Here is a 24,893-nt window from a genome sequence, read left to right on the forward strand (position 1 = left end):
ATACTTCCGATCAATGTGGCCCACAGTTAACTTGCGATTCATCTTTTTTCTTTTCTCTTTATGTTTTAAAGCCAAATTATATGTATTGCAATATCCTTATACCTCAGTATTATCAAATGCATTTAACTAGGAAGGCTGGCATTGTGTGTATAAATGTTCACTGATATATTGACGGAAATAGATGTCCAATCCAATTTGACTGGGTGTGTTAAAATGAATTGGATGTCTATCGCCTTCAATTACAAACAATGAGTGACGACCAGATAAAAAAGTTTGGACAACCCTGATCTAGATTGTTTTATGCTAATGCATGTAAATCTTTATAGTCAGCATTTTCTACAAGTATTTTCTATTACTATAAAAGGGCTTCCCTATACACATTTTACAACGTTAAAATACGGTAGCCAAAGTGTTGCTGGCAAGAGGAAAACAGCAGGTCAACCAAAAGTATGAAGAAAATAATGCTACCTATCAATCAATCAGAAGGAAAAACAAACCAACATCTTGTTTTGATGGAGGAATACAACAAACACAAACTGGCTTGTCACTATTTTTTTTAAATAAAGTTTTTTTAAAGTGAAAAACGAATACACTGTAATGTGTTCATTATTGTCTTTATCTACATCAAGTTATCTTTGTTTCGGGCCACTTCGGAGCTATGAATTTCTTGGGGGGACCAGTGTGTTGGACTACAGGGGCAGCTACAACATTATTAAATGCATCTAAAACAATTTTCACAGTGAAAAAATCTTGGTCATTGTTGACCCAAATCTTTTTGGAGTTTCCTAATTGCTAATGTTTTCTCACGTTACATAAATACAGAAAATGTTCTAATATTTTAGTATTAATTGTATTTTTTTTTTTTTGAAAAACTAAATATTCCCTTGAATAAAACAATATTAAAAAGGTATTTAAAAAAACAACAAATGGGCCGCAGCAAATGAACCTGAAGTGCCATCTACATTATTCAAAAGAAACACACTATCAAATTACCAGTTCAACCAAAATTCCTCATCACCATCACCATCACCATCCTTGTGCGAATACGCAGCAATGCTGTGAAAACAAAGACAAGCTCATTAAATGGGACTTATCATGGGCAAAAAAATTACATTAAAATAGGACAAGAGAAAGCACAACAAAATTAAAATGTTCAGGGGATGGATTGTGGAGGATTATGTATGAATCTTTAAAATGAATCACCAAAGCCATACCTATTATCCTTCTCTTCAGACAAACTCAGGACTTCTTGGCTCACGTGGTTTTCACTAGCGGAGCTCTAAAAAAACAAAAAAGGACAATTTCAAAAGTCATGGTATACACAGAAACATTCAAATTAATTAGATTTATTAACTCTTATTGTCAATAACAATGATAGACATCTAATCATGTGCATTTTTTAATCTTTCTTCTGCAAATATAAATGAATTTATCGCTAGTTGATGGCAAAATCATCAGAACTGGGAGGGTGGCACTGAAGGAACAAATTGTGTTTACATTAGCCATATACTTAAATTTTTGCAAAAACACGGCTGCCATCAGGCTTTGCAAGCTTTGAGAGAAACTATCAAAGCTAATATATTGCAGTTTTAATATTCTTAAATGTACTGCAAGAATAACTTAACTAGCACCAAAAAAAAATGTTAAAGGGAGCTACATGTAAGAACTGCAATTCAATTATTCATTAAATGGCCCTAATATTTCAACAGATTTTAAGAATTGCAAATATTTCCAACACAATTCTAAATGGTCAAGTCTAAGTTTTCACCATTTTAAAAGTTAATATTCAAGGCGTTTTAGTTGTTCTTGTTTTACTTGTGTTTACAACTCAAGTCATAACCTTCACCACTCAGCCAATTATGAGCTCACTGTGAATCCGATACAACTTTTAAAAAGAGTGCAAATGTTGTCTACAACTAGATTAAAAAAACTCTTCTACAAATCATGACAAAATCATAAAGATAAAAAGGATTTACAGCTGACATACAATCCATTTGAACTGGGCAGTGACCTTATGCTGATGACCTCTCCCAGTTCATATAGATTAAATGTCTATCGCTGTCAATGGCAGCCAGTGAGTTAATTCTGCAGTACTGCACTACTAATCTCACCTCATCTTGTTTTTTCTCCCGGGCATCTGATACAATCTTCATGTACTTCTCCAAATGGTTTTCTTTTGGGACTATTGCTTCTTGCATTTTGTCTTCATCTTCCTCTTTTTTCTCCTCCTCCTCCTCCTCCTTCTCCTGCTCCCCCTCCAGTTGTTGTAAAAGCTAGATGAGCACACACGTAGTCAGTCAATAAAACAAGAGGTTATGACAAAAAAATACAAAGGGTTAGTTGGTCAATTACACTTTCTTTCTCCAGTCTCTCCGCTTCCTGTAGTTCTCGCACTCTGGCCTCCTCTTGCTCCCGTCGCCGCAGTTCTTGTTTTTCTTTTCTTTCTTCCTCCCATCGCTGCTCTTCGTCCTCTGTGGACGTCAAGATTTGGGAGGCTGAGAAAAAAAAAGGTATGAGATTATTTGCTTATGGCAGTCCATGTCAGGTGTTTTCCTCACTTACCCGCTTGACCCGGCGAGTCTGCTTCCGGGAGGTCCTGTGGGCAGGGGATGGAGGGGCCGCCGGGGGCCTCGGAAGAAGAGAGAGGGACAGCAGTGTCCAGGAGAAGCTCTGGAATGTGGCCGGGTTCTAGAGGGATACACGCACAAAAGGATCTTTTATGCTTAGCCCACCAACCCTCCTAAACGAGGCCAGAGAAGCAGTGGAGAATACATAATCAGCGGCCCTTCATCTTAACTACTGTGGTAAGTTCTGGGCGCAAACACACAAGCTCACATGATGCAAAGAAAATCCAACAAGAAACTCTGTTAAAATCATTTGTGATAAAAAAATATTTAAAAAATGATTGTGAAACTTTTGTTTAGATAAATGTGGAATTAGGATTTAATGTAATTTCTTTGATTAAAAACAATAAAAATATAGAGTTAAACCATATTGGTAACCATATAGAGTTACCATTTTTCCATGACTGGTTAGTTAGAGGGCGGCCCAGTGGATGAGTGGTTAGCGCATCGGCCTCACAGTGGGGGACCTGGGTTCAAATCCAGGTTGGTCCACCTGTGTGGAGTTTGCATGTTCTCCCTGGGCCTGCGTGGGTTTTCTCCGGGTACTCTGGTTTCCTCTCACATTCCAAAAACATGCATGGTAGGCTGATTGGACACTCTAAATCGCCCCTAAGTATGAGTGTGAGCGTGAATGGTTGTTTGTCTCCTTGTGCCCTGCGATTGGCTGGCCACCAATTCAGGATGTCCCCCGCCTCTGGCCCGAAGTCAGCTGGGATAGGCTCCAGCACCCCCCACAACCCTAGTGAGAATAAAGTGGTTCAGAAAATGAGATGAGATGTGCGCAGGTAGACTAGTAAATAAAATATTTTAAAAAGGTTTTCTTTAAAAAAGAAAAGTCTAATGAATGACAATTACCTTAATTTTCAATTCATACGGCGCACGTAATTATAAGACATTTGTACCTTAATGTACTTTATTTGGCATTTGTTCTTTACCTTTCAAAATTGTAATTATAGTTTAATTTGTTAATTTACTTGAAATGAAAGGTCCATATTAATAAGAATGAAATCATTCTATCCACATTTTGCACAGTAAATAGCCACTGTCTGTTTTCTGGCCAGATAATGATTTAAATACTGCCTTTTAACTATGTAAAACGGAAAATTTCTTACGAATTCCTTTTGTTAAATGGTATTACACTTGTATAGTGCTTTTCCGCCATCAAGCCAAGCAAAGCAATTTGACACTATATACTCATCAGTCAAAGTGCATTTTGGCTAACACAAAGCACTTTTGTGCTGTGAATTTTAATAAAATAAACACAAATAGAGCAAATGATAATAAGAAGCAGCACTACTTTGGGCTACCTGGTGAAATGCCAGCGAGATCCTCGACGTTTATCCTCTCAGGCTGAGGCGAGGAATGCGAGCTGGAAGAGACGCGTTGTCGACGTGTAGCTCTGAAAGGAAAATTATTCACTGCCAAGTTATGCAAATACGTGCACACGCATGCATGTCACAATAATAATTCAAAAAAGAATTAGAGAATGCGACACCAAACGGTACCTGCGCGTGGTGCTCATGAGCTGGGGGCTGCGAGGTGGGCTTAGCTCAGGGGACAATTCACCTGAGCTGGAGGGGTCATCACGAGGGGCCAAGGGAAAGCGGCTGTTATGTGACTGCAACCATGGTGACGAAGCCACTTCTGCCAAAGGTGAAGAATTCACAAATTAAAGCGTTACAGGCTTTTTTGTAAAGCCATAGATTTGTTCATTTCCACTCCTTTAGTCAAAATGCATTGGACGCCTATCTCTGTCAATGGCAGTGACTGAGTTAAATAAGGTTATCATATCCCGTAATAAATAAATGGGTAATAATTATAAGATTATAATCAAATGCAAAACACTATACACACGATTTACATTAAAATATCACATTAAATATCTTAATCCATAGACTTCATTTTTCATCAGTAACCTGGTTGCGAGGTGCTGGAGCTTATTCAAGCCTGGTTGCCAGCCAAGCACAGCTGATGTATATTATTACATTAAAATAATAAGTAGCAGTACATGTTAATATATTTATAAAACCATAAAATAAATGAGTAATACAATACACAATTATTTACAATGTAAAATATTTCCATGTTAATTAATAAACAAGTCAATAAATGAGTAATAATGCTAAAAATATAAAATGAATGAGTAACACAACATTTAGTTAACATTAAAAAATATATATATTTGACCTTTTACCGGCTTTTAGTGTGTGCGAGCATGATTGTTAGTTTCCATGTAATCCTGTAATTGGCTGGCAAACAATTCAGGGTGTACCCTGCCTGTCAGCTTGCGTAGGCTCCAGCACCCCCGCAGCGACCCTTGTGAGGATAAGTGGCTCGGATAATGTAATATATGTGTATATTTATAAAATTAAGCTAATATAAACCCTACTACCAGAAAATTCAGCCTAATGAAGTGTGACCTTAAATGTTTTGAAGTACCTTCTGTTGAATCTAGAAGTTTCATCCAGGTGGGGAAGGACAGATGTGAGAATGACTGTTGGTCCTGTATTTCAGTGGATGAAAGACTGTTGATTCCATAAGACTTGTGAAGGGGCTCTTGAGAAAAGGTCACTTTGTGCCGAGCAGCTGGCAAGTCGTAGGACAGCGGGGAGGGGGTTCGGACTTTTCTAGGTGAAAGTGGTCGTCTCAAAGACTTTGACAGATGGGCGGTGTAAGGCTGGGAGAGGTCAGATGTCAGCGGCAGCATGGGAGAGTCAGCCCGACTGGAAGGTGTCGCTGGACGCCTGTGTGAGACGCTAGCGCGAGCTGCCCTCTGCTGGTGCTTTTTGAAAATTTCCCCCAAAACTTCAGCCTTCTTCTCCAGCTTTTGCATGCGAACGTTACATCCTGCCAAAATTTCCGAATCAGAGTTGGAGTCGCCTTTCACCAGATGGCCGAGATCACTGACGGGCTCATAAGCTGGGCCGGGGATCGAGGTCAACCGGTCTGAGTAAATGTTGGGGGAGACCAGCCCATCGTTCCTGAAGTCCAAAATGGAGCAGTCGATGACTGACGGTTTGGGGTTGAGCAGAACTTCGTTTTCAAGAGCTGAGGATAAAGAATGGTGTACTATAGTAATAGTAATAGAGATGTTATATAGAATTGTACAGAATACACTGGTACCTCTACATACGAGCAGCTCTACCTACAAGATGCTCAAGATACGAGGACAATTTCGAGCAATTAATTCGCTCTAGATACGAGAACAATTCCGAGATGCGAGAAAGCCAGGTGGCCATGACATGAGAGGCTGTTTATCATTGTCTTTTTTTGCCGCATCTCTTTCGTGTATAACAGATATCTATGAGCACTGAACGATTTATTCAGACGAGTTTCCGCTACACATGGACCAGAAAACGCACAACGCGCATGCGCGGGCAAAAAGAGGGCTTTCTGGGTAATGAAATATACTCGTGCACACAACACCGATAGCCAATGGCACCCTTTTTCAGAATAAAGCTTCATTACACACAATCAATACGTGGGTAGGCTGAGCTGTTGCATTTCTTTGTTATTCCTTCCTTAGCCTGTTAGCTCCCGCGATCGCTCATTCAAGACTACTTCTCGTTGGCAAGTTGTCGTGCGTTATCCTATTGTGAGGACATTTGTGTGCATAATTTTCGGAATATTTTGAAGGGAATACAACAGCAAACAGCCCATCGATAGCGAACGTGAGGGTGGAGGCGTGGCAAACAGCTAAGAACGAAGGTAAAAAATAAATAAAACAAAATTAGAATTCAGTTTTGTGTAAAGTTACATTAAACGTATGTTTGAGTGTGTCTGTATATATTAATCCAAGTTAATTTAAATTTGTTTGTTCGGTTACGAGTGCGTGGTCGTTTTTAGTTCATTTAAATAGGAAACGTTCACTCGAGTTACGAGAAGATCGACATACGAGCGGAGTCCCGGAACGAATTAAGATCGTAAGTAGAGGTACGACGGTACAACTAAAATGATATCAAATAAAAAGGAAATTGAAATATATAAAATATATATATTTAAAGTTTCAGTGTCAGTGATGTTAATAGACGTCCAATCCATTTGAACTGGGAGGGCATGTAGCGATCTAATGATTGAAATAAAATAAATTGAAATGAAGATGCGAGAGGTGGAAAAGTGAAAAAGGGTTCAATAAAATGTATAATTTAAAACAAATAAAAATAATAAAATATACTTTTCAAAAACAGATGGATCTTTTGGTGCCATTAGCAGTAGGAAACGTAAATAAATAAATAAAATCAAATTTGGAGCAGCCTGATGGTGTAGTGATTCAATCGCCTGACTGTGGAGTGGACAAACGCGGGATCGATTCCCATTCGGTGGGAGCGTGATTGCCTCTACGAGTGCCCATCTAGGGTGAAGCCCAAAGACACCTCGGATAGGCTCCAGCACCCCCATGGGCCTTGTGAGGATTTGCGGTTCAGAAGTTAAATGAAAGAAAATTTGAAAAAAAATTGAAATGAAATAAAACCAATTGGAACGAAATACATTTTAAAAAACTAATAAAAAAGGTGTAGGTATTCTTTCAGTGTTATTGACGGTAATAAAATGCTCAATCTATTTGAAGTGTGAGTTTTAGTTGCGATCGAATATTTGAAATAAAATTGAGATGTGTGGGAAAAAAAAGAAACATGAAAGAAATTTGAAATAAAACTTATTAAAAAATAGAAGTAATCTTTAAGTGCAATTGATGCAGATAGTTGTGTAATCCATTCGGAATGGGAGACCCAGTCCAAATGGTTTGCACGTCTAGCCACATTAATAGCAGCCAATAAATGAAAAAACCTTGCTGCGTTTGTCGAAGCTGCCTCTTGAGGTCCTCCACCAGCGTAGTCATCCACTGTAGCTTCTCCTCACACTCCTTCAGCTGCATGTTCAGCTGACCACATCGCTCCACCTAAAAAAGATCAATATGGGTTATTCCAGAATCCATACATATACATCTTGAGGCTTCTAAATGCGTTACCTCAAACTGAAGCTGCTTTTGGAGCACATTCTTCTGATTGCCAAACTCTTCTTCCTCCAGTTTGCATGTATCCTGCAACTTGAGGAGCTCCGCCTGCAAGGCCAGCTGTGCATCGGAGGGCTTGCGCAATTCTGAGACAGACGCATGAACATCCGTAGCTGAAAATAGAATTCTGGCTTCTAAAATATCTGCTCCTCACCTGTGTTAAGACGCCGATTCTCCTCTTGCGCCTCCTCCAGCTGTTTCTTCAGAAGATTGACTTGTCCACGCAGGTGTGCATTCTCCTCTTTCAAAATGGGGAAGTCGTTCATGCTCTCCAGACGTTCCTTCAGCAAGTCGTTCTGCTGTCGCAGCAGACACGTTTGCTGCTGTGCTGCCTCCAGATCCAACTAAAAGACGATGTACATCGTTGTGATAGCTCAAAGTGGGTGTTGTTAAAATTGTGATGTCATCTCAAAATCTTATTCCATTACCTGCATTCGCTTCTGCTCTGAACTAGCTTTATTGTACTCCTCTAATCTGGATTTAATAGCCGCTGAATCATTTTGAATGCGAGCGGTGTCCTCTAAGAAAGAAAGAGAATGAGCTCACACCTGGAAAAGAATCATTGAATTATTTTAAAGATTTACCTCTGTTTTGCTTCTCACTCGCTGTTAGTTTCTCTGTTCTCTTGTTGTAATCCTCCTTCAGATCCATCTGATAACTAAAATCGCATGTAAAAAATAGAAATAATTGTCAGTTTTTGAACAAAGCTGGTCAAACTCGACAAAAAAACATACAAAAGCACTTTGAAAGCTCAATGCAGATACAAATATTACAAAAACAATATATAATATGACTCGCAATCCACTTGTTTTCTTTTAGATCAAGGGTGTCAGACTCGGGTTGGTTCGCGGGCCCCGTTGACGTCAACTCGATTTCATGTGGGCCGGACCATTTTAGATATATTTAGATTTTTAATATAAAAAATGGATTAAAAGAATTGGATTAAAAGCCCTGAATATTCAGTTTTTTATAGATCTAAAACAATGTTTATTTTAGCTTTTTTTTTTTATATATATTTTTAGATTTTACAAAATGATTTTTGAACGAAAAACACAGAAAAAAATTATTAAAAATCACAATTATTGATTTAGAAGGGGGAAAAATCAGGAAATTTAATATACATCTATACTCTTCATTTTAATTTGATCCTAAAACAGAAAGTCAGCACTCATGATTTACTTTCCCGTGCCACACAAAATGATGCGGCGGGCCAGATTTGGCCCCCGGGCCGCCACTTTGACACGTGTTTTAGATTAAAACTTTTTTGAAATTTTAAAATCCCGAATTACAGAATTATTGTTTAACCCTTTATGCTACATAACTCAAAATCTGATGTTCACATATCTAGAAGGCATGAAAGAAGTTAAGCTTTAATTACCAAAAATAGTCATGTGTGGCTCACTTGATGGGTGCATATGGCTTTCCGCTAAACTTTTACATGCATACTCTCATTGATTAGTAACGACGTAACAATGTTGTCAAAAGAAATCAGAGACTTTTTGTACTTTAAAAGTGGTGAAATTACAAAAAAGGCACATATTTTCATGTATTTTTATACTTTTAAATTTTGAGTATGACTCTCAAGGAATAACATTTGAAAATATGAATTGCTGAATACCTTGAAAGTTCATTCTTCAACCTTTGGTCATACATCTCTTCCATGGTCTTCACTGTAAGCTCTCGCCTCCTCAGCAGCTCTTCCCCAGCCTTCACCTTCTCTTCTTGTATATGACAAGTCCTGCATTCCACATTTTTGTCATTGACAAGACCAAGGATGATTTTTTTCACTTTATGATTAAATAAAACATACTCTTCAAAAGCCTCCATGCGCAACTTCAGCTCATTTTCTCTGTTTCGCAGCGTGTCGATTTCCTTCAGCACCATTTGCCTCTGCATATAGACGTTTTTTTCCTCGATCTGATGAAAAAGTTCAACAATGAGATCCATTCAAATACAGTGGTACCTCTACATACGAGCTTAATTCGTTCCGGGACTGAGCTCGTATGTCGATCTTCTCGTAACTCGAACGAACGTTTCCCATTGAAATGAACTAAAAACAAATTAATTCGTCCCATCCCTCTGAAAAAACACGAAAAACAGGATATTGGATTGGAAAAAATGTTTTATTTCTTCTAATTCACCACCTATTAACAAAGTAACACATAACTAGTGGTTTAATAGTAATAAAATGTGTTTAATAGAACTAAAATAAGACGGATTTCGCGGAGGGGAGAGAGAGTCGCACAGAAATGGCGGGGGGCGGGAGGGTTCGGGGGGACTTTCCACGACAACGCACTCGTAACCGAACAAACAAATTTAAATTAACTTGGATTAATATATACAGACACACTGTTTGCTGTTGTATTCCCTTCAAAATATTCCGAAAATGAGGCACACAAATGTCCTTAAAATAGGATAACGCACGACCACTTGCCAACGAGAAGTAGTCTTGAATGAGCGATCGCGGGAGCTAACAGGCCAAGGATGGAATAACAGGAAATGCAACAGCTCAGCCTACCCACGTATTGATTGTAGGTAATGAAGTTTTTGTGGAGTATGGAATGTATTCTTATGCTTTTTATTAGTCAATAGGTTTATTTAGTTTAGTCACTAGAATAGAATTTTGCATGACCTAGCGGAAATTTCCGTCCGTGACACCTATGAGTTGGGGGCGCGTCATCTACCATGACACTCCCATTTCTTTGTTCACAGTTTCCCGCCTAAAGTCTGTACCTATGTCACATGACCTTTGTCAATAAAACTAGTCGACCTGCTGGGGGGATTCAGGGAGTTCAAACTAGTCAGGCTGGAGGATAGACGCGCTCCTGCCGCTGGCTGCTCTGACCCCCTCCTTCAGCTGAAGCTAGATAAAACTCATCATGGCCGACTCTGTGTGCTTCCTCTAATTCGAAGTTATTGAATGTTTATCGATTAGATCCAACATTTTCTGGTGCCGAAACCCGGGAGATTCATTTCTGAATTTTCGGACCACGGTGGACTGAAAGCCGAGAATACTGACGTCAGCTACTCTTACTTTAAAAGAGAGGGCATTTCGGTTGATCGTGGCCCGCTTGAAGAACGAACCCCCATCGAAAAGGAGGAGGCACAGAGACGGTAAGGGGCTGTTTAAAATTAATATTTAGGACAAGGCTGGTGGGAATCCCGTTTTTCATTCGTGGAATAGTCGAGAAAAACGCCTCATAAATAGGGGATAAATTGTGCATACTGTTGAGAAGTACGTATGTCAGAAAAAAGGAAAATAGATACGTAAGGTATGCAACGGACGTACATTTAGTCGGTCTGGCCAACTAAATGTCGATCCAAGAGGTGGGCTGGTGACGCGGCTTAACCTAGGGTGGGGGTTAAAAGTCCCCCTAAGGTGGGGGTTAGAGTCCCCTTTGTTAAAAGGATTTCTGGAGATTGTCAAAAATAAAGCTTCCAAAAATACTGCACCCGATGAGTAAGAAAGCGCTCGATTAAAAAGTATAGTACTACTATTATATAAACCAGAAGCGTTTGTTAAGAACCGGAAGTAGGCCGTGACGCGCTTTATGTTGCGCTTGGTACGCGCTTGGTATGCGCTCATGAATCGAGAGGAGTGAAGAGAATAACGGTTAAAAAGACGGCGTAGACGGATAAATAGGATAATAAAAGATAAGTATTAAAGAGATAATAAATTAGATGGGACGTCCCTAAAGAATCGCCATAAAATATCGCCTTAAATGTATTAATAGCGTAACATGTGACCATTGTTTAAGAAGAAAAAAAAACGTTCAAACAAAGGGACGTGAAGTAAGAAGATGTGAAATTCATGCTGAGAGATTTTCCTGATCATTGAAGAATGAAACAAAAACATGGTTAACATGCTTGTGAAGATTCTGGACAGAAAGGATGAGGAGCTGCTTTAGGTGGTTGTCTTTCCTCAAGAAACTTTCTATCTTCATGGAGAACAAGAATGATATGTTTTTCACAAGTTCATGTACTAGTCACACATTTCAAAATTGGGGCCCTCCCTATGAACATCATTGAACATGAGCTCAAGAGGTACGACCTTTGGCAAGATGAGCTAAGAGGAAGGCCTATGAGGAATTCTCAGAGAACCAAAATCTGAAGAAGGAACATGAGAATTCCCTTAAAAAGTCTGCCTGCTTTTGAATCTTGCTGAAGACACACACAGAACAAAGGAAGAAAATGGCCGAAAAATGTGGAGCAGGCAAGAAGCCCACTTTACAGCCGGCCCCCCTTCACAGATGCGGACACCCCTCACCCACCAAGCACACCCGGTGCAAACAAAAAGAGGGGGGTCCCCCAAAGCTCTTAGTGCCCCTTTTCACACCTAGAGTCAGGAGAGAGCCCACACCAGCCTAGCCCAAGGCCCCCTCCCCCTGCACAGAGAGTTTTAGAGAAAGATAGAGAAAGAAAGAGAGAGACAGAGAAAGTTGACAGAGAGTTTTAGAGAGATGTAGAGAGAGAGAGAGATAGTTGACAGTGTTATGATATATTAGTGAAAAATTATGGGTCCTTTATTAAACACTGAAGTTTATATTAGGAAATGCATAGTGAAAGGTTATTTTCCCTAAATTGTAATTGAGGTAACAGTGAGCACAGAAAATGGCTCTTATTTTAAATAAAACCGCCTTCTTAGAGCGGATAGGAATTCAGCCAGAGCTTTAACTATTGGTTTTAGCAATATGAGAGTGATTTGCGATTTAGACTTAAGTATTAAGAATCATCCAAATTATTAATGATATCAAACATGAAAACAATGCAGAAATTGCATTTATCCAAATTATTAGGTAAATTTAGATAAAATAATTGATTTAGGATAGGCATGATTTCCCTAGGACGGAAGAGGCATGAAATGTTTTTCGGTGCACAGGAAAACATTTCTTGTTTTGCCCGGAACAGGTGAAGTATGCTTTAGCGTGGTTCATATTAATGACGATTAGAATATTAATTGCATTAGCATCAAACAGTTGATGTCAACCAAACAACATTAACCTATTTCTTTTGAGAATGATTAGGCTGATAGCACAGCAAAAAGGTGGTTAGCTGCCAAGAAGCCCCAGACTGGGGATGGCTCTTCACCAGTGATGAAAAATTGCAGACCACTGATTTTTGAAAATTAGTGTGAACATGAATGATTGTTTGTTTGTCTTTTTGTGTTTCTAATTGGCCGACCATCAAGATATAATCAATCAGATATCAAGGTGGAAAATGATTTAGAAATTTGAAATCAAATTTTGATGAAAATTATGGAAAATTGTTTAGTCAAATGAAATTTTAATGGTAAAAGCAGCAGTACTCCAAACGTGAAATTTGAAGTGGAGAAACAAATCTGCTATGCAAAATTTAGGAGCACTGAAAAGACAGTGCTTGATACCAAATTCCAAAGTACTATTGATTTATTGTGATAATGGCATCCAAATTGTGTTAACAGAATAATTGACTGAATTGACAAAAGTTTCCATATTTCGTTCCGAAAGAAAGAAAAAATATAAATATGGAAATCTAATTTAGTGGAATGTACCAAACGCCATTATTAACTACACGATTGGAATTGGAGGATGAGGCTAATCATATGTCTGCATAAAAGAAAAAACTTTAAAGAAACGCATTAATTTTGGGTTGGCAGAGGGAGATTGCATTTCTCAACAGGAAACATGATGAGCAACCCAGGATGAGAGTGCAAATGTTCCTGACCAAACCAGCAGACATGAAAATAGCGGATCCATTTTGTGCTCTGTAAGAAGGTTCTCTCAGTTGAAACGAATTAGAGGAGACAGGTAAGATAAACTTTTTGACGTAATCAGACGAAATGGCAAGCACTCAAATATTGATTGGAAAGATTATTGCTCGGGGAGCAATGCTGTAAGCCATGAGGAACTTTTTATATTGGTTTTATTGTCTCCATAAAAAAAAGATGAAAGCGTTTCAATTGAGACCAAACCTTCTTACAGATTTTTAAAGTAAACAATTAGAGAGAAAAGAGAAACTACAATGGATAGAAATGTAACTAGATTTTAATTTTATGCCTGACTATGGAAAAATATTGATTAAGAAAGTTTCATAGGAGCTGATTGACAAACTCCAATGGAATGTTACATTTGATAAAAAGACTACTAGTTTGGGATATTTTGAATTTCAAAAAACTGAGTTCATATGCAACGCAATACACATTGTTAAATGAATTGGGACTTGATTAGTATGCATTTTAAAAGTAATGGGTTTTGATTGCTCTAAAAGATACAATTATCTAAACTGTTACAGAGAACGGGAAAGCTGTTTTCCTGGGGAGAAAGCAGCCTGGTTTGCTTTTTGTATTTTTTCTATTCTTAGTATGATTAGTTAATTTGTGTAATTGTAGGAAAGAGGAAAAAACAAATATGGGTTTTGATCTTAACAAGGAAACAGTGTTCAAAATAGAATATCAGCTAGCATGTTTAATTTTGACTGATAAGGTATTTAAATTTTCACAAACATAATGATGAATGTTAAGCACGTGTTAAAGACAACGACAGAACACAGCAGCATACACAACAACAAAACTGAGCCGATCTCAAGAACAGTCAGCAGACGAACTGTACACAGCTAAAGGCCTACAGTGCCTACCAAAAATGTACTCCAAAATTGAGCCATGGACAATGTCTCAACAGGGGGGAGATATGGACATCGAAATACCTACTTTTAAAATTTTTGTAGGAACTGTTTAATTTGTTATTTTATTGATCTGTAAAGAACATGGGATCTCCAGAATCAGCTGGAGTGACAATGGAGCTCATTTTTCAAACAGCATAGTGCAAAACATGGCAAAACAACTGGTAGAACTAGCTCGAGATTAACACTTTTTGAGATAGTTATTGGAAGACCATTTCAACTTCCTTTATGGGAAGATGAAGGAGAGAAACTTATCCAAAGAACATGTAAGGTGCCGTGATCTTTTGTATATCTTGCAGGAGGTGGTGAAGCCAGGTGACTGGATCCTGATCCGAGTCATAAAAGGAAGTCCTGGTTCTCTCCACGATGGGAAGACCCATTCGTGGCCCAACTCACCAACCTCCACAGCAGCAAAGATCGCTGAAAAGTCAAAGTTGATTCATCAGGTCAAGGTCGTTCGAGACAGGTGACTCTGAGTGGACTAAGTCGGACGGTGTCAAAACCCTTGTCCGTGAAGAAACTCATCTGACGTCTACTCACCTGCCACGAGCACCCCTCACTTAACCCTGACCTCCCATAGACTTTGCACCTCTATACAGAAGCCACAGTGAAAGCTGTTGCCACCCACATCACAGTGACTGGACTGTCAGTGACTGCACTGTCAGTGACAACCTGGGCGTATCTGAACGCCCCGCCCACAGAGACTCGAGTTGGAAAACAAGTGCAGGAAACGTCCTGCCTCATCACTGGAAAGGCAGAGCCAAGCGGTCCGCTCTTGGATGGGGACCCAACCTACATCGACAGCATCGGGGTTCTCCGAGGTGTACCGGATGAGTATAAACTCGCTAACCAAATGGCAGCTGGTTTTGAATCATTCCTGTGTTGGTGGTGTACTATTAACAAAAATGTGGACAGAATCAACTACATCCATTACAATGTGCAACGACTCCATAACAGGACGGAAGAAGGGTTTGCAGCCATCCATGAACAGTTGTCGGTGACCTCCTTGATGGCCTTCCAGAACAGAATTGCTGTTGACATGCTCCTGGCAGAGAAAGGTGGCGTGTGCTCCATCTTTGGCGACCAATGCTGCACGTTCATCCCGAACAACACAGCAGCTGACGGGAGTTTAACCAAGGCCCTGGAGGGTCTTCGATCCCTCAACAGCAAGATGAAAGAACAATCTGGAGAAATACTATGGAGAAGATGTGTGGTATAATTTCATGGTGTTCCAGAAGAAACTGATTGTTGCGAATGAAAGTTGTTGCCGTAAACCCATTTCCACAGATCCTGACATCCTGAATTCACTGGGTCGAGGCGTCACACTTAAATCTGCAGTGGTGCAGATGAGATGCATTCCTTTTAAGGGGAGTGAACATAACAGTAAGAGATAAGAGACCAAAATCAGTGCAAAATCAGTGCAATTCAAACCACGTGATGCAATCTGGGGTAGTGATGTTCCTGGTGACCATAAGTTGTGGTCCGCCCCCCAGAAAAGCATACGGTTGCTACTTTCCCAACTTGGGGTGGATAAAGTTATGCTTCGTGTAAAGACATTGAACTGTTACATGAGTGTTTATTAACCAAACTGTCAAAGCCCTTAGGGATGTTGCGGGACGGAGGATGGAGGTGTGTGTGCCATGATGGGAGAACACTGCTGCACCTTCATCCCAGACGAAACCAGTCAATGCTGTTTAAATTTGCAACTCCCTCATTTGCGATTTTGTTTCTGTTCTGTATTTTTTCTGTGTGTAATCCCCTGTATCAAAGTTATGATTTGAAACATTATCCAGCACACGCTGGTAGCTTACAGTGACATACAGTATCACCGCATGGCAAACCATACTGGAGATTATTGCGCTTTCGAAGTGTGACGGGTCCCACGATGTCGAGCCGTCCGGGTAATTGTACTTGTCTTGACTTAAAAAATTGTGTTCGCTCATTAAGAGGGACGCAGAGGAATTTTTCTCGAATGACGCTAAATACCTCGAGTTTTTCGCCTCTGCCTTGACAAGTGATTTTATTATTTTCCATACCCTGTTGAAAGTAACTGTTGATGATATTTGTATTCTAGAACCTGGATGGGAGGGATATAAATTGATGTCTAATGAAAATTCTTTCATAGTAACTACAGGGGGGAAATGTGGAGTATGGAATGTATTCTTATGCTTTTTATTAGTCAATAGGTTTATTTAGTTTAGTCACTAGAATAGAATTTTGCATGACCTAGCGGAAATTTCCGTCCGTGACACCTATGAGTTGGGGGCGCGTCATCTACCATGACACTCCCATTTCTTTGTTCACAGTTTCCCGCCTAAAGTCTGTACCTATGTCACATGACCTTTGTCAATAAAACTAGTCGACCTGCTGGGGGGATTCAGGGAGTTCAAACTAGTCAGGCTGGAGGATAGACGCGCTCCTGCCGCTGGCTGCTCTGACCCCCTCCTTCAGCTGAAGCTAGATAAAACTCATCATGGCCGACTCTGTGTGCTTCCTCTAATTCGAAGTTATTGAATGTTTATCGATTAGATCCAACAGTTTTATTCTGAGAAAGGGTGCTATTGGCTATCGGTGTTGTGTGCACGAGTATACTTCATTACCCAGAAAGCCATCTTTTTGCCCGTGCATGCGCGTTGTGCGTTTCCTGGTCAATGCTAGGAGAAACTCGTCTGAATAAATTGTTCAGTGCTCGAAGATATCTGTTATACACGAAAGAGACGTGGCAAAAAAGACAGTGCGCTACAATGATAAACAGCCTCTCATGTCATGGCCACCTGGCTTTCTCGCATCTCGAATTTTTGCTCGTATCTAGAGCGAATTATTTGCTCGAAACTTTCCTCGTATCTCGAGCATCTCGTAGGTAGAGCTGCTCGTATGTAGAGGTACCACTGTAGAGTGAAGAGAAAGGATGAAAGATTTGTACCTCTTGCTGTTTTTGAAGCCGTTCAATGGTATGTTTCTCCCTGGTGTTCAACACCTTTATCTTCATCTCGTAACTTCTCTCCAGTTCTTGTTTCAGCTTGTCCAACTCCTTCTGAAACAGCACTTTTTCCTCCATCTTAACCTTGGTGAGTTCAACTTCTTTAAAATGCACAAGCTAAAGGAATAAAAGGCAACGTGTTAAGAGAAAACAGATGCGAGGATTTTCTTCCCAGTACCTTTGTGTTCATTTCAGTCTGCATCTGGGATTCTAATTCTCTCTTGTAGGAAGACAGTTTAGACTGGAATGAAAACCACTTTTCCCCACTGTAATTCACATTCTCGTATTCTTTGTCGATCATTTTCATCTTTTCGACTGGGAATGGAAATAAAGAAAGCACAAATTAAACAGGGTCCCACATGTAGTTCAATATTTAAAAAAAAATAAACAACATACCAAGAGACTGTTCGTAACCTGCTGAGGTTATTGTCTGAGTATCCGCATCTCGGTGCTGACCCAGATTCTGACGGTCAGTGAGGTATGACACCAGTTTTATTAAAAATCCTTACAGGAAAATATAAAATACATAAATTATGTGTGAAAGACTTATTTTCTCTTATGTAATTCCAAGGGATGTCCCGATCACATATTTTGCAATCCAAGTCACCTTAAGTCCGATACCTCAGAAATGTATTAAAGAGGGAGAAGAAAGCATAACCAAATATATTTTCCCTCAATTTCAACAAAGCTTTTCCAATATTTAGCTACTGTATTGGGCAGTTATTAGTACAGCAACAAATTCACTAATCCATTTTTGTGCAAATTAGTTATAATCAGAAGAAAAGGTTTGGGAATTTATTCATTCATTTTCCCTACCGCTTATCTTCATAAGGGTTGCGAGGGGTGCTGGAGCCTATCCCAGCCAATTATGGGCACCAGGCGTGAGACATCCTGAATTGGTGGCCAGCCAATCGCAGGGCACAAAGAGATGGACAATCCTCCACGCTCAAACTCATACGTAGGGGCAATTTAGAGTGTCCAACCAGCCTACCATGCAAGTTTTTAGAATGTGGGAAGAAACAGGAGCACCTGGAGAAAACCCACATTTGTCAGTTGGAGATCCCACGTGATAAATAGAGCTATCTCAATTGGAATCTATTTTTCCATCCCTAGTCATTTTCTTTTGTTATCCAGAATGTGTTCCAGTAGTGTAAATATATACCAGTATTACCATATTCTTAAACCTCTGGATTATGCAGGTGCATATAGCAATGGCACCCATTGAGTTGGTACTAAAATCTAAAAATAAATGAACCCATTTTTAAAAAATGATGTGATCGGGCCCGATTTCAGATCACGTGATTGTATTGGCGAAGAATAATTACATCTTTAATAACACAATATGCACACAATACCTGTATCATCAATGCTCGGCGACTGTAAGAAAACAAAATAGACATCAACACTTATATACAAATCTGTATTATCACCATTCCTTTATACAAATGTCATCTTTTGCTGTTTATTACCAGAGATTTAAAAAGTGGCGACTCAGGGTCGATTTTAAGAACCTGGAGGAGATCTCCCTTGTTGAACACCTGCCACAAAGGAATCAGAAATAGTTTTAGAGCATTTCAGAGAGATTTCAGGGTGTCAATGATAACATGAGACAAGATCTCACCTTTTCCTTGCAAAGCCCACTCTCTGGGCAGAATACAGAGTAGGAGTACTCATAGCCTGAGCTTCGCAGATAATCTGCCACGATGTTATTACAGGCTGATATAAAAAGAGAATTGGATCTCACAGATGCTTCTGCTCCGTTTAACGGTGCAGGTTTTAACTCGTGAATGAGCTGGTTACGCAGATGAGTCTTAAATAGAAGGAAGAAATAGAAAAACATGAAGACGTTGGCTACAGATGACAACCCTGACGATTTACCTTGAGTGTGTCCAGCACCCCTCGATCTCTCAACGTTTTATAAAGCCTTTTCCTCATCTCATCCGGGGATAAAGCCCGTTCCCTGGCTGACATTATTTTCCAAATTTCATTCAGCTTTTTCAAAGTTGAGGAAGAAAAGGTCCACCGACAGAATTGACATGAAGGCTAACGCTAATCCCGATGGTACTCGGTATCAAGGGCTTGCAAACTTTTGTTGATATGTTAAGACATCGTGGGGAATATTTCTAAGATTGTTGTTGTATATTTAGAGTTATTTGGGATGTGTTTACAGACAGAAGCGCGTCCCTAGCATGTGCTTCTTCTTTGTCGTTTACTCGCAGTTTTCATGAAACATTAGGTTGCATTACTGCCGCTTATTGGTATGAAGTGTGAATAAGGTTCGTAATGGTCTGTTCCGGAGTTTTCATATTTGTGAGACTAGATGTGTTAATGTACAGTCAGCGGTTATAGTTGCAAGCGGCCATCTTGCAGCAGAATATAAAGATAAAAGTGATTAAAATGTGTATTGTAGTATCTTCCTGTTACTTTGATACTGTTCTACTGTGTCTCAGGAGTGAGCAATTAACAGTTATTTCAAAGTACTACACGTTTACCTATAGTATTCTGTCAAATGGCCCCGCCACAAAATGGCCGACAGGTGACTACGATTGTCCCATTGCCTCAGCGCGTGCATCCGATATCTGGCCTGAAGCTAGTTGCTGTAAACTGCTGAAAGATGCTGCCACACAATTAATATTTTGTCTCTTTTATATGAGAAAAAAACTTGCCCAAAGGCTATTATATTCAATAAATATGACAGAGAAAGGTTTTAATTATTGACAAATAAAGAGAGCTCTTATTTATCCCATATAATTCATATACCCTGGCTACTACGACTGTGTCATCTCTCTCCGTAGAAAGTCTTTACACAGTCAATGTCAAATGATCCCGGATCAGCTGTTGAAACGAGACCCAACCTCTAAAATCCATTCTGGCCGAGAAACCGGTATAGATTCGGATCAGCGGGAGCCGCTAATGAGTAAACGCGTCCCGAACAGGCGGCTTCACATTAGCACACTCCAGGTAAGTGTACGGATGCGCTACTATTGTACGCACAAACGATCCGTTATTTTAGCCGCTTGCTAGCAGCATCAGCCTTTTTTTAATACATCTCTGAATTAATGGTTATTTTGTGTTTATATATTTCATTATCAAATGGAAAAAGCTAGATTTGTTTTCTTACAAATTGATGAGTAACAAGCTTCACAACCAAAACAGGTTGTTTACAGCGGTCGGTTTCAATGACGTTGTTGCGGCTTCCTGTTACCAGTTTGTGACTTGCGCGTTTTGTGTTTATGAGCGCAGGCAGCATGAATTCGCTTACAGGGAGAGCAGCGTTGCATCTCTTTCGACGCACGACCACCGCAGTTGCCAGTGGGCTCCCCTTCCAGGCGGCGAGGGTTTGTCTCGGCGGAGCCAGATGCAAAGGCAGCGTTAGCACCAAGAAACGCGGCTATGACATCACTCGGAACCCCCACCTCAATAAGGTGGGCCCCTCATTTCATATTTCTGTGCCATTGATGATGACACACGTCCATTCATGTACCTATTTGCATCATCCTAATGCAGTGGCGGTCCGTGCATTTTCTCGTAGCGCCTTCAACGAATCAATCCAACCCTCAAAAACTATTTTATAGCTATAAAACCTCGACTGCAGCTACAGCTACAGCTGCAACACATAAAAAATAATCAATAAATCAATGCACAAAAATGGGGTAAAATCCACTTACTAGCAGCATTTAATGATTAAATACAAATACTGGAGCTTTTCAGACATTAAAACCGGGCCAGGGGGGTGATTTTCTCGGGATGGCGTATTAGAAAAAAAGTTGCCAAAAGGCTATTACATTCAATAAATATGACAGAGAATGGTTTTAATTATTGACAAATAAAGAGAGCTCTTATTTATCCCATATAATTCATATACCCTGGCCACTACAACTGTCCTGATTGCCCGAAAATGGGGTAAAATCCAGCCGAAAACAGCATTTATTGATTAATTACAAATCCTGGAGTTTTTTTAGACATCAGAACCGGTCCCGGAGTATCATTTCCCCGGGAAAACTACAGCGATGAACGTCGATACGTCCATACGCGAAACGGCAAAAATTGCACTAAAATGGGGTAAAATCCACTTCCTAGCAGCATTTAGTGATTAAATACAAAAACTGGAGCTTTTCAGATATCAGAACTTGGCCCACAATTGAAATATTATTTAGGAATATAGCCATATTTTACTCACCAAAAATTCTATTCACATTTGGACCTAATGTGATTTTGAATGAGTTTGTCACTAGGGATCAAATAAAGGGCTGGGATTGCCAGCCCTCCCAGTTCAAATAAATTGGACGTCTATTGCTGTCACAGTTTGCTGCCAAAGCGTTAACCTAGATCAGGATTGTCGAACAAGTTAGACACAAAGAGCCAACATTTTAAACTGTGAGAGTCAAAGGGCCACACCTTACGTCAGAAGCAGCATAAAAAAATCCAATCTGCCAAATTATTTTTGAAATATAATGTATTATTTGTTTTTAATGGGCCCTGATGAATGTGTGCTTTAAGTGAGAATAGAAATAAGAGAAATATGAAGTAAGACAAAGAGCTACAGTTTATACAAAATGTGATAAAAAGCAAACCACGTGTTCGCCACTCCTGACCTAGATAACTGTAGGAAATCCAGAATTTCAATCAATATTTGTCTGGTCTATAAAATTATATTTATGCTTTTGTAATAATTTTCTTCACAAATTAATGGTCGTGGATCATATGAGGTTATGAATCAATAATGTGGGCTGAAACAAAAACGCATTTTGAAACGGACCATCCATATTTTCATATAAATTATGATTCTTTTAAGGGTTAAAATATGATCAGTTAAATTGGCACCATGAATATGAATATGTAATGGTACAGTAACTTAGGAATAAAAGAACATTTCAATTACTATATTGCCCTGATTATTTGGTATTCTGATGCTAGTTTTGGGTAGTATTCAATGTTTACCTCCATCATAGATAAAATTAAGTGTTTAATGATGTTTTATGTCTATAAATAGGATCATTTCTGCTAAATCTAACAGTAAATTTGCTACAGCAAGGTCACTGCAAGGAGTTAATGTATTCACATGACATTTTTACACCACACAATGTCCTGCATGCTAGTTGGTAAATATGGTGGTGGGTCATTTAAACAAATATGCATAATTATGCTGAACAACAGTGAATTTGTATGTTATTTCAGTGATCATATCTTTATTAACAAATGCATTTTTTAAATTTGAAATTTTGCTGCCTGTTTGTTTAATCTGAAAACATTTGTAACACTTTTCCTGCAAAGATTGACTTTCCAAATTGATCCAAGCTAAACATCCTCGATGACTGATGACCGTGTTTTCCGGGTGTGTTTTTCCCAACTGAAATAAAACAGGAAACGTCACCCCCTTATTATTTGGATGTGTTGAGCAAGACTGTGGCTAACGTTGCATACTTTTATTGGTTTTAGTTGACACGAGGAACAGTTCTTTCTAAGTCAGCGTTTGTGCGATGACTCATTGTGGAAAGCGCCGGTCCGGAAATGAGTTTACAAAAATTTGGACAGTGAGAGTATAGTTTTATGGCCTTAGCCTAAATTCTGCCTTTGTAAATCAATGTTATCTCTAAGCCTCTATTCTACATTGTAGTATTTTTCCAATAGATTTAAACCTTTTAGAAATCGAGATCCTCCTTTTTCTTTTTTGCCCAGAACACATGATGTGATACTATGTGTGTATAAAAAGAATAATAGAGTAATTTGCAACAGTGTCCATGGTTCCGAGGTCTAAAACAGTTGTGACTCGTGCTTGTTTGGAGTCAAAACAATTACTCTTTAGTCCTCTGCTTGCAAATGCTGGGACAATGAGGCAGGCTAGTTGGACAACTTTTTACAGTGAAATGGAAGGCGTTCCTTTGGAGGAGGAAATTTCATAGTGCAGGCATTCAGAGGGCCAAAACAGTTGAGACAAGGGGAGTAGGTTGAGTCTCCCGTACCATTGGACAGAATTAATAGCATCAATATCACACCTGTCAACGCTTCAACTACACAGTACACGTGCTGAGTGTTTTGCAAGACTAATGCATCATTTGTTACTGCTTTGGTCATAGATTGTGTCATATTTTTATACAATGACAAATTTATTTTTGGGAAAATAAGACTTTACCTACCAATGTGTTTGTTGCCCACCAGTTGAAAACTATTGCTGTACATCACGTGTCAAAGTGGCGGCCCGGGGGCCAAATCTGGCCCGCCGCATCATTTTGTGTGGCCCGGGAAAGTAAATCATGAGTGCCGACTTTCTGTTTTAGGATCAAATTAAAATGAAGAGTATAGATGTATATTAAATTTCCTGATTTTTTCCCCCTTTTAAATCAATAATTGTAATTTTTAAATCCATTTTTTCTGTTTTTAGTTCAAAAATCATTTTGTAAAATCTAAAAATATATTTAAAAAAAGCTAAAATAAACATTGTTTTAGATCTATAAAAAACTGAATATTCAGGGATTTTAATCCAGTTCTTTTAATCCATTTATAAAAACAAATCTAAATATTATATCTAAAATGGTCCAGCCCATGTGAAATCAAGTTGACGTTAAAGCGGTCCGCGAACCAACCCGAGTCTGACACCCTTGCTGTACATTATTCTTTGAAAAACATAAATTAACTCAAGAAATATGGAATTACTCTTTCTAATTTGGTTTTAATTTTGCGTCAATTTCCTCTCTTTTAGGGTATGGCGTTCACTCTGGAAGAACGCTTGCAGCTGGGCATCCATGGCCTGCTTCCACCATGCTTTTTGTCCCAGGATGTCCAAGTGCTTCGCGTCATGAAGAGTTATGAAACGCGTGTCAATCCTCTGGACAAGTGAGAACATACGTTTTGAACATTGGACATAATTCAAAAATAATTATGGTTAAGTACAGTAATTAAATGTTTGTGCTGTTAATACTGATATTACACTTTAAAACGATTATTGGGATATTTGTATGTTATTTTGGAAAACAAAACTAAAAATGGACATAAAAGTAGTACATTCATAATCAATTTATTTTTGCAGTCAAGCAAAAAATATTATTTTTAATGTATATGGCCTTAACTAAAAAAATTGGTTTGTTTAGTGCACACCTGCTTTAGTACAAATCACTTTTAGTTAAAACCTGCCTAAATGCGGGATTCTAAATATAAAAAAAAACATCTTGAAGCATGTACAGCACTCAATAATGAAGTTATTTTTAAAAATGCTGCCAATTACAGGAAGTGCAGTGACATATTTTTTATTTCCACAAAAAACACATGTAAAGATTGTTTCAGATGGCTTTTGAATCAATATCAGGATTGTGCAACGTAATATTGCAAGATATCTCAGATTTAAAAAAAAAAAAATGAAAACACATTTAGAGATTTTAAACACACTAGAATGGTAGTTGCTTCTGCTTTTTAAAGGCATGTTGTTATCTGTTAGATACATCCTGTTGATGACGCTACAAGACAGGAACGAGAAGCTCTTTTACCGAGTGCTCACATCGGATATTGAGGAGTTTATGCCCATTGTCTACACTCCCACTGTTGGCTTGGCCTGCCAACAGTATGGCCTTGCCTTCAGAAGGCCACGGTGAGATCTGCAACACAATGATTTTTTTCAATTTTTATC

The 24,893-nt window shown here is 39.0% G+C and overlaps 2 protein-coding genes and 1 long non-coding RNA gene across 4 annotated transcripts in view; 2 read left to right on the plus strand and 1 right to left on the minus strand.

The window, feature by feature from the left end:
• On the minus strand, positions 1-20,537 carry ofd1 (OFD1 centriole and centriolar satellite protein). Of its 2 annotated transcripts, none has more exons than XM_077617911.1 (21): positions 20,394-20,537; positions 18,894-19,082; positions 18,742-18,810; positions 18,628-18,649; positions 17,669-17,776; positions 17,451-17,587; positions 17,216-17,389; positions 9,446-9,552; positions 9,254-9,373; positions 8,220-8,293; positions 8,064-8,155; positions 7,790-7,979; positions 7,591-7,721; positions 7,410-7,521; positions 5,064-5,672; positions 4,130-4,268; positions 3,932-4,023; positions 2,563-2,688; positions 2,353-2,495; positions 2,112-2,273; positions 1-1,279 (listed from the first exon to the last, which is right to left on the minus strand). In XM_077617911.1, the coding sequence occupies exons 1-21, from the start codon at positions 20,520-20,522 to the stop codon at positions 1,190-1,192; spliced, it is 3,015 nt and encodes a 1,004-aa protein (XP_077474037.1). In that variant the 5' UTR covers positions 20,523-20,537; the 3' UTR covers positions 1-1,189. The 2 variants fall into 2 exon arrangements, with proteins under 2 accessions (XP_077474037.1, XP_077474038.1); XM_077617912.1 differs by lacking the exon at positions 20,394-20,537 and adding an exon at positions 19,151-19,557.
• Positions 15,641-16,770, plus strand: LOC144087435 (uncharacterized). The gene is made up of 2 exons (XR_013304745.1): positions 15,641-15,675; positions 15,890-16,770. It is a non-coding gene; the product is annotated as an uncharacterized LOC144087435 (long non-coding RNA).
• Positions 19,877-24,893, plus strand: part of me3 (malic enzyme 3, NADP(+)-dependent, mitochondrial) — a 9,596-nt gene continuing 4,579 nt past the window's right edge. The window contains exons 1-4 of the mRNA XM_077617916.1: positions 19,877-20,233; positions 20,516-20,697; positions 23,973-24,106; positions 24,705-24,854. Coding sequence (XP_077474042.1) covers positions 20,521-20,697; positions 23,973-24,106; positions 24,705-24,854 — 461 coding nt within the window. The 5' untranslated portion in view covers positions 19,877-20,233; positions 20,516-20,520. The remainder of the gene's footprint in view (positions 20,234-20,515; positions 20,698-23,972; positions 24,107-24,704; positions 24,855-24,893) is intronic.

Source organism: Stigmatopora argus, chromosome 13 (assembly GCF_051989625.1).
Source record: "Stigmatopora argus isolate UIUO_Sarg chromosome 13, RoL_Sarg_1.0, whole genome shotgun sequence".
NCBI classification, from domain to species: domain Eukaryota; kingdom Metazoa; phylum Chordata; class Actinopteri; order Syngnathiformes; family Syngnathidae; genus Stigmatopora; species Stigmatopora argus.